The sequence below is a fragment of the Gracilinanus agilis genome, chromosome X (assembly GCF_016433145.1).
Source record: "Gracilinanus agilis isolate LMUSP501 chromosome X, AgileGrace, whole genome shotgun sequence".
Taxonomy (NCBI): domain Eukaryota; kingdom Metazoa; phylum Chordata; class Mammalia; order Didelphimorphia; family Didelphidae; genus Gracilinanus; species Gracilinanus agilis.
The window spans coordinates 17,836,643-17,846,462 of NC_058136.1; the positions used below are offsets into that span (position 1 = coordinate 17,836,643).

The 9,820-nt window shown below is 39.2% G+C and overlaps 1 protein-coding gene across 1 annotated transcript in view; it reads left to right on the top strand.

Moving 5' to 3' along the window:
* The window catches only part of LOC123253299 (nucleophosmin-like), a 9,517-nt gene extending 8,558 nt beyond the window's left edge, over window positions 1-959 (top strand). Inside the window, exon 4 of the mRNA XM_044682484.1 lies at window positions 220-959. Within this exon, the coding sequence (XP_044538419.1) occupies window positions 220-408 (189 nt within the window). The 3' untranslated portion in view covers window positions 409-959. The remainder of the gene's footprint in view (window positions 1-219) is intronic.
* The last annotated feature ends 8,861 nt before the right edge of the window (window positions 960-9,820 follow it).

Sequence of the window (9,820 nt, forward strand, 5' to 3'; positions counted from 1 at the left end):
GAGAGAGACAGAGACAGAGGAAGAGAGAGAGAGAAAGAAGAAGAGGAGGAGGGGGAGGAGGAGGAGGAGGAGGAAGAAGAGGAGGGGGAAGAGGAGGAAGAAGAGGGGGAAGAGGAGGAAGAGGAAGAAGATGAGGAAATTGAAAATAACGATCCTATAGAGATCAAGTCTGATCCTGATAGTCCAGCACAGAATGGACAAACACCCAACATGGAAGAGGAAACCGATTCAGAGCCAGTTACACCCAAATCAAAAAGCCAGGAGTCCTTCGAAACTGAGGAAAAGATTACCCCAAGTCCCCAAGAATCTAGCTCTCCTGAGGATATTAAAGAAAACATTCAGGCAAGCATAGAAAAGGGGGTATTGTATTCTTTCCCCAGAAGTGGAAGGCAAATTTCACGACACTGAAAAGAATTGCTTCAGGATGTTCAATCCAGAGGCTTGTCACCATCTCGGTCTGTTGAAATCTTTTTAAGAAAATAATTTTAAATTTGTTAATTTTTTCCATCATTTGTAATAGTTTATATTTTCTAATGCAGAGTGAGAACTTTCCCTGCTCAGTCTGCTAGATGTCATCCAGAGTACATTGCCAAGAATGTGTTGTCCATTAGTTTTTAACAGTGCAGTTCCCCCTTGGATTTGTTTATTGGATACATATATTTGGAATGATCTTAGAGTAGTGATGGCCATCAGCAAGAGGGAAATGGTGCAGAGACAAAATAGACACATGAAATAATTAAATTGAGTATCTTAATAAAATCTTGAAAGGGAGTCCACCACCCTGGGATTTCCTCCATTGGTGCAGCAGCACATCAGCAACTCAGCTGTAACTATAGATTTTGAGTTGCTTGACACTCTTTTAAGAGGTGAAGTGTGATTTCTTGTCATCAGCTAGTATATCTCGGAGGTGGGACTTACACTTAGGTGTTTTTTTTTAATTTCAAGGCTAGGGGGCAGTTGGGTGGTTCAGTGAGAAGCCAGGCCCAGAGACGGGAGGCCCTAGGTTCAAATTTGACCTCAGACACTTCCTAGCTGTGTGACCCTGGGCATGTCACTTAACCCCCATTGCCCACCCTTACCACTCTTCTGCCTTAGAACCAATACATAGTATTTATTCTAAGATGAAAGGTAAAGGTTTAAAAAAAATTCCTAGGCTAACCTATCCACTGAGCCATACCACTACTTTTTTTGGTGGTGAGATTAGACTTTCCCCAAAACCTGTTGAGCTAACCCTGGTTGCAAAAAGCAGCTGCTTACAAATTTCCTTTTTTATTTCATCTCTACTTATATTTCATAATCCTATTTATCCCTAGACTTCCATTAAAAGTTAGTGTGGTTGCACAGGGAAAAAAAGTCCGCAAATACTACTGAGTTAAAATCCTTTTGATTAGCTAGAAAGAGCTAACAGTCTATCAGCTTAGCAGAATGCTGGCCACTTCCCTGAAGTATGCTCCCCATGTCGTAGCAAGCCGAGCATTGCCATAAGCTGCTCTAGCTCAATTAGGCCAGGCTAAAATGCCCTATAGCATTTTCCCATACCTGTGTTCTTATTCCCACCTTCATACCAACCCTCTGGGAAATAAGGAATTTCCCCCATGATTCCCCAGTTGTAACTTCTAGAATTTTTCCCCCCTTTCATCCTTCTGTCTTACACTCTCTATATGTTGTAATGTCTCAGTGTCATGGACAGTTGACTTGGGAAATCTCATTAGTTCCTGTTTGATAATTGGAATGTTGTGAATCCTTTTTCTTTTCCATCAGAATGACCAGTCAACAGGAGACATCAAAGTGATTGGTGGAGATGATCTCTCAACTTTAACTGGAAAGGTCTGTATATTGAATTCTAAGGAAAGAGTATTTAGGTGTTAAAAGACTTCTTATAGTTAGTTGTACTGTGACTAACTAGTTAGTCCTATTATTACTGGTTATAAAACATAGAGTTCTTCAATCTTGTGTGTGTATGCATCTACACAGATAAGTTTATTTTAAAGCGTAAAGCCACTTTTGGGATACTTTTATCTGCAGGACCTGAAAACCTGTTTTAGATGTTTGCCAGCCTCCTCACCCCTCCAGCTTTGCCATCTATATATAGCCTCTCAAACAAAACTTGCTGTATTTACCCCTAAACCCACCCCATCCTGACCTCTCTATTTCTACTAATACCCTTCTCATTCCATCACAACCTGGGGGTATTCCCAGTACTCTTGCCTCTCTCCCTCAGACTCCATTATTACGTCATCTCTTATTTCCATCTCAGCTCTCCACTCATATGACCATATTCACCTTTGGCCAAAACTACAACAACAGGTTTCTAATTGATCTTCTTTCTTGTAGTCTCTCTCCTTTCCAGTCCACTCTCCACATAGATGCTACAGTGAAGTTGTTTGAAGGTACAAGGTTATATTAGCAGAAACCAAACCTAGTATGCCCAGAACTGCAACTCGGATTTTCTGTGTGTGGCCTGGACTCATGAGATCAGATAGAGAGATGGAAGAGACCTCTAAGAACTAATCCAGCCCCCTTATTACTTGAGGCCCAGGAGATAAAGGGACTTAAAAGCATAAATGTAAAGCTGGAAGGGACCTCAGGTCCCAAGAACTTATTCAAACTTTATTATCTTGAATTTTCTATCTTAACAGACCACTTATTTTATTTTTCTTTTTTAAAATTCAAGGCTTTTAAAATATTTTTTACCAATCATATGAAATAAATTTCTGTACAAGTTTTCTGAGTTAGATGATCGAACTTATCCCCTTCCCTTCCCCCTCCTGTGCTGGCAGGCAATTTGATCTGGGTTAAACGTGTATTATCATGCAAAACATTTAAATATTATTCATTTTGAAAGTGAGTAATCTAATAAAGCCAAAACCCCAAAACATAAACCCAAATAAACTAAGGTGAAAAATCTTTTGCTTTCATCTGCATTTCTACTCCAACAGTCCTTTTTAAATTTATTTTTAATGTTTTTAACAGTTCTTTCTCTGGAGGTGGAGAGCATTCTTTGTCCCAAGTCCCTCAGAATTGCCTTGGATCATTGTATTACTGAGAGTAGCTAGCTAAGTCTACCACAGTTGATCATCCCACAGTATTGCTATTACTGGGTACAGTGTTCTCCTGGTTCTTCTTATTTCACTCTGCATCAGTCTTTCCAGCTCTTTCTAAAAATCATCCTGTCATCATTCCTTATAGCACAATAGCATACCATCTCCATCATATGCCACAATTTGTTCAGCCATTCCCCAGGGACCACATATTTTAAACAGTGTTCATAGTCCAGTTCCACAGAGCTTTTCAAACTTGACCCCTTGTAGCATCAAGAAATTTCACAGAGCCCTGTGTTAGAGGAGTATACTATTAGGAGCCATTGATGAGGAAAAAAGCTCCTGTGATTTTAGTAGCGTGTCTTATTTATCATTTGTTTCCCTGATATACATAGCTATTATCACAGTAGTTATGTACATCAGGGAAACATACACATATGTGTGGGGCAATCTTTCCACATGAAAGGTTGCTGATTTTTTTTGCATATGGATTTAGAGCCGCCGCCCCCCCCCCCCCCCCCCGGCATGGTCGGTCACTATGCCTTCTCCCCACCACCATCCACTGTGTGTCGCAGCTTAAGGTTTGAGGAGCATTTCTTGCCCTAGTGATGGATGGTGTGGGGTTGGAAATTGAAAACATTCATTAAAACATTCATTTCCTGACGTGGACTTGAGAATAATTTCTCCTTTCTCCTTCCTTTTTTCTAGAATGTCCTGATTGTTGAAGTAAGTACTGTGTTTCTATGTACATTTTTTCTTCTGGTTGATTTCAATGGACACATAGTTACAACATTCATTAAGCACTTAGCTCTAGGCCAGGCACTGTGCTAAGCCCTAGAGATACAAACACAAGCAAGCAAAATAGTCCCTTTCCTCAAGAAGCTTACAGTCTAATAGTAATAGAAAGAGGATAGGAGGGAGGAAGCGGCTAATCTCCATGGGGGCAATGAGAATGGAGTCGCCAGGGTACAAATGCAACAGACAAGGTAGGAGGCAGAAGAGGATCCTGGAGACATTTTCTAATGTAAAACACCTTTTAGAATGGATCGTTAGAACTTGAGCATCCCATCCAATGGCTCAATGAAGTGATATATGTGTAAAATAATTAGGCTTTTTCAAAACATGAATGTTCAGGACACTGAGGTGGCGCAGTAAATGGAGGGCCAAGATGAGAATCAGGAGGTCCTGGGTTCTAATCTGGCCTCACAGTCCTTCTAGCTGTGTGACTCCTTTTTGTCCTTCAAAGCTGGCTCTCCATGAACTCAACTGCCTCAAACTGGAATTAACAGCTGTTATTCCTACTATGGAATACTTGGGTATACAAAACTCTTTGCCTACAACATCCAAGGGAGGTCATTGCCCTAAATATTAGCCCCTCTTTCCAGAAGAAGATGCAGATGAACCTCCTGAACAATTGGCTCACCCAAAGTTCTTCTAGCTCTTGTGGGCCAGGCCTGGCCTCCTGGCTCCCAGGCTACTTTGATGTGTGTCTCCATGACTTAAGGGTATTAAGAGAGATCAGAGTCACCCTGAGAGGACAAACATTTGTAACCTAGAGGCAAGAGTGAGTCCAAAGTTTCACCCAGTGTTAGGAGTGTGATAGGGTAGAAAGAACTCTGGGCTTAGAATGGGGTGACGTGCTCTCTCAGATCCTTGCTGCTTCCCTCCCTGGTGCAGAGCATGCTACTTTGTTCTTGTCAGCCTCATTAGATTGCTTTGTTTTGGCAGACATGTGGCTGACCTGGCACCAGCAGGCCTTTTTTTTTGTTAAAAACCCTTCCTTTCTGTTCTAGCAACAACTCTTAAAAGCCAGAAGGTCAAGGGCTAGGGAAACACAGGATTAAGTGACTTGCCCAAGAAGTGTCTGAGGCCAGACTTGAACCCAGGACCTTGCAACTCTAAGCCTAGTACTCAATCTACCATGCCACCTACCTGCCTCACTAGTAGGCTTTTAAAGAATAGATGCTTGTTGGACTGGATGGCAACCATCGTGATTGTACTTAGTACAGCTCCTGAACTTCTTTTTATCAGATGAAATAGTCCTCCTTCGGCAGCCTATTCAGAGTAGATTACATTTTGAGAGAAGCATACTAATAATCATTGTGTTTTGATTTATTTCTTACCAGGAGATGTTAATAAAATGGAAGAACGTAGAGTTTTTAGATAGGGCTTATTTGTGTTCTAAATGTGTCATGGTACACATCTACATCATGAAGCTGTGTTTAAAAGCAAGCTTAAAGTTGGAAACAATTGGAATAGTTTATAGACAGTTTTTTAACATGAAAATCAGTCCAATCTACTTGGAAGTGTTTCCTGATGGTTTGGTGGACACATCTGCCTTGCTAACCAATTGGAGGCAAACTAACTTATCATTAAACTTTTATTTAAAAAATATTCGACATATCATAAGATCAGAGATGTAGAGAGAGCTGCAAGGAATCTGTATAGGCCATCAGTCCAACCTTTTACAGAGGGAGAAACCAACACCCATAGAGGCCCACTGACTACTGTAGGGCCATACCAGGTGCAAAGGGGCACAGACCCCACTTGGGCTGAGCTGTTCTGCCTTCTTTCCACAGTACTGCATTATCTTCCTTTGCTTTCACCAAAACGAAAATTCTTTTCTGATTGTCAAAAAGAGGAGAAAAGGCTATGTTTGGTAATTTTATGGGGATTGCATTTCAGCATTGAACTCTTAAGAGCATGTCTAAGACCTGGTGTGTACCTATCTACTGGTTGTACAATCAGAGACTGAGACCTTCAAGGTCATCTTAGTCCATCCCCCTTGTTTTGAATTTAGGAAACGGGAATCCCAGAGAAGCCAAGTGACTGGCACAAGGATAGACAAGTAATGACAGAGCTGGGACTTGACCTCATTGGTTTTAGAACCAAAGGAGACCACAGTTCAAATCCTGGCTATGCCATATGCTGCCGCCTCTGTAGCCTTGAGCAGTGAAAAAATAAAAGAGCAGGCATTTATTAAGCACTTACTAAGGTTTCTGATGGGAAAGCCCCATGGAGTTCCTCTCTGCCTGTCATACTCACGCAGGATTGGCATTGGTGTGTGACTTGGGGAATTGGTCTCATAACTTATCTCACAATAAGATCACTTAATATTCCAAATTCATGAGAGGCTAAACTATGAGGTTCTTTTTGTCACTTGATATTCTTAAGTATTGAAACACTTGATAGTGATAGGCATCACTGTAATCCAAAATGGGAAGCTCTGAGCTCTGGACCTCCCAAAAACCCCATCAGGGGTCTGAGGGCCACAGCCCTTGCCTCTGTCCCAAGAATGTAGAAGAAATCTGATGAGACATCATCAAACAATTGCCTAGTCATGAGGCATAACTAGTATCTAGATTCATGTTAGTAACAGAGATTTGTTGACAGTCTGGTCATCTTCCATTGTTTTGGAGCAAGAAGCTCCAAGGTTTGAAAGTGCTGGTTTCCTTTGCCATTTTAACATGTTCTCTTTTTTATGATCAGGATATAATTGACACGGGGAAAACGATGCAGACATTGCTTTCCCTGGTCAAGCAGTATAATCCAAAGATGGTGAAAGTAGCCAGGTATGTCATCCTAATGGTAAATAGGTTTTGATTTTGAAATGCATGGAAAAGGGCTTTATTTGAGTTTTGGTTCAATATTCCTATGTTGTGGTGGTTTTAATGATTAGCCTTTGAGCTTTCAAGAAGTACCTTTTCATTCTTTGATTCCAGGATCAGTTCATGTTTATCCTCTCTGTTCTTTTCATCACTACACAGCTTTTGCTCATCTATCCTTTTTATTTATTCATCTTTCCAGACTAAAGGTGCCTCATTTTTAGATTGTCTTTGTGGTAGTCTCTCCTTCCCCGTGTTTCTTTCCAGTTCCAATACTTTTTAATATCTCTGTTTTTCATCTATGTATATTTATTTTTAATAGCTTGCTGGTGAAGAGGACCCCTCGCAGCGTAGGATACAGACCTGACTGTAAGTAAATTGCTTTTCCGTTTCATGAATTTCAACCTAAAAAAATTTTTTTTATATGAAATGACATATAAAGCTGTTTAAAACTGTGTAGGAAAAGCGTGTTGGCAAGCACTCTATTGCTTCACATTATGTTTTCTGTATCTCAGTGATAAATTCTGATTCTTTTCAGTTGTTGGATTCGAAATTCCAGACAAATTTGTCGTTGGATATGCCCTTGACTACAACGAATACTTCAGGGACTTAAACGTAAGTAATGCTCTCATTTTTCATAACATTTCAGAAAGAGAAGTGTTTTGCTTCTCTATGCCTCGTAATTTAAACAGTCTGGGAATTCCCATTAGACACATAAAGCTCCTGTCCAGAACAGACGTTCTGGGAGCTGGCGCCTGACCAGGCTAGGGAACACTCCTGCTGATTGGAGCCCTTGAACAACTTTCTCTTGTTATTTGTCCATGAGAAACTAAACTTAAAGAGAGGTTTCATTCATTCCTCCTTGAAAATGGCAGGCTCCCACCCTATAAGGGCTAGAGTTACACAGATACCTTTGTGAAAAGAGAAGTTGAACCCAAAACATAAATCTTGTCTTACTTCTTAGAATGTGCAATTGACTCTTGCCTCTGAGATCAATCATCCCATTTTCCTAACGCCTCCTTCCGGCTTTTCTTTCCCCAGCATGTCTGTGTCATTAGCGAGACTGGCAAAGACAAGTACAAAGCATGAGATGCAACTTGGTGTGCAGAGCAGCTTTGAAACACTGTGGGGAAACCCATCAACTTCACCTCTGGACCACCAGCTAAATTGTCCAATGTTTCAGCCCTGTGACCATCTGCTTATTAGAGCTTTTGCATGTACTGTATCTTGTCTGTTTTATATTTTAGGAATGTCAGACAGTTGCTGCAGTTCTGATTGCTGTTTCATTTGCACTACAAAACTGAAAGAGACTATCACTACCCTTGGGTGGGTTGTATTGCTTGAATTGCTGTTTGACTTATGAATGGGAAATTACTTAAACCACACCGACACTGAATTGAAATAGCTAAAGTATTGTGAATGTAAGAGATGTTTAAAGAGGATATATTGATTTTTTAAATTGGTAATTTAATTTTATATGTTAACGAAAATGCAGAGAAGTGATTGAATATTGTTAGTTAACACCTTTTTGGTGTCAAAGAGGGAGCAGTCAATTTCAATATCTGTTCCAGTTCTGTTACAGAATCTAAGAGGTTTGATTATTTTATGATAACCCTATCTATCTCCTGGAATTACATTATTATTTCAAGAATTTTGGTTGTTGTTGCTAAGAATTAAAATGAAAGCAAATAGTTAATTTTATGGAGATGGGCAATAGAACGAAAAGCCAAAAAAAAAAAAAAAGTTCATTGAGCTGTCTGTCCCACTCTTACAGATCATTTCCTTTCTGTGCTCGCCAGTCAAAAGTAGTTTTCATTTAAAATAAATTGACATTCTGGACATTTTACTTTTGAAATCTATAATGCAAAATGCTTAAAATAAAGGCTGTCTCTTAAAAAAGAAAAAAGAATGCATTTTGATTTTTGTCTTTCACATCAATTTTTCTCCATTCTCAAGACTGAATCTTCTCTTGTGAAAAACAGTTAAGCAAAACTCCCACTACAGTGTCGACATCTGACTGTAGGTAGAGCATAGTCCCTATGTCTCCAAAACAATTTCACTCTCTTAGTAGTTCATACAGATCTCATGTATTCCAAAGACTATTCATCATTCCTTAATATTCCATCATGTTGGCATACCATAATATTCTATACATTGACATATGGTTTACAGGTCATTGCTGGAGTGTTGCCATGAATTTTAGTATGTAACAGACCTTGGTTTCTCTCACTTTTTTGGATAATATTCCTAGTAGTGAGATTACTAGCTCAGAGGATATGAATAGCTGAGTCACTTTTCTTGCATAATTCCCAATAGATATCCAGAACGTTAGAACCAATTTCCAGTTCCAACAGTGTAGTTTGTGTTTTTGTTTGTTTAATGCCCATTGGGAGCTTGTGATGAATTTGAAATTTTTATTAGTTTATTAGACAATTTCCAACACAATCATAGGTCCTATAGTTATTTCAAAAACTCTCCTTTGACCACTGAGCTATTGGGAACTTAGATATTTCTGTCTATTCTCTATATATTTGGATATCAGACCTTTATTCGGGTTTTTAGTAGACAGAGGCGGTTGTCTTTTATTTTTCATGATCTCTATGCTTAAGAATTTTCTCCTTAGCTGACAACTCTAAAAAGCACCTGATCTTGTTCTCTTTCATTCTTTCCTAAGGTGTGACTGCTTTTATTTATTAATTTTTTTTTAAAATTAAGTTAAAAATCTATTTTCTCTTATTTACCTCTTCTCTCTTCTCTCCACTTAAAAGGAAAACGATAACAAGGGATTTTCAAGTATTACTAATCCCTCCATTGTCCACATCCAAAAAATAGATATCTCATTCAGCACTCTTGAATCTATCACCTCTTGGACTGAGGTGGGGGTGGGGCTATGGCTCTTCAGGAATTGTGCTTTGACCTCTTGAGTTTATATACTGTTTGAACTGATTTTAGACGCTTCTATATGGTATAAGAAGCTGATCTAAACTGAATTTCTGCCAAACTGCTTTCCCATTTCCTTGTAAAAAAAATGGCATTTTTCTTCCATGAATCTATGTTCTTATGTTTATCAAGCAATAGGATGTGATTTTTTTTTGATTGCTTTTTTTTCCCTTGCTTTATCTAGTCCTTTCTGTTTTCTATTTTGTTTTTAACCAGTAGGAAATCATTTTAGAT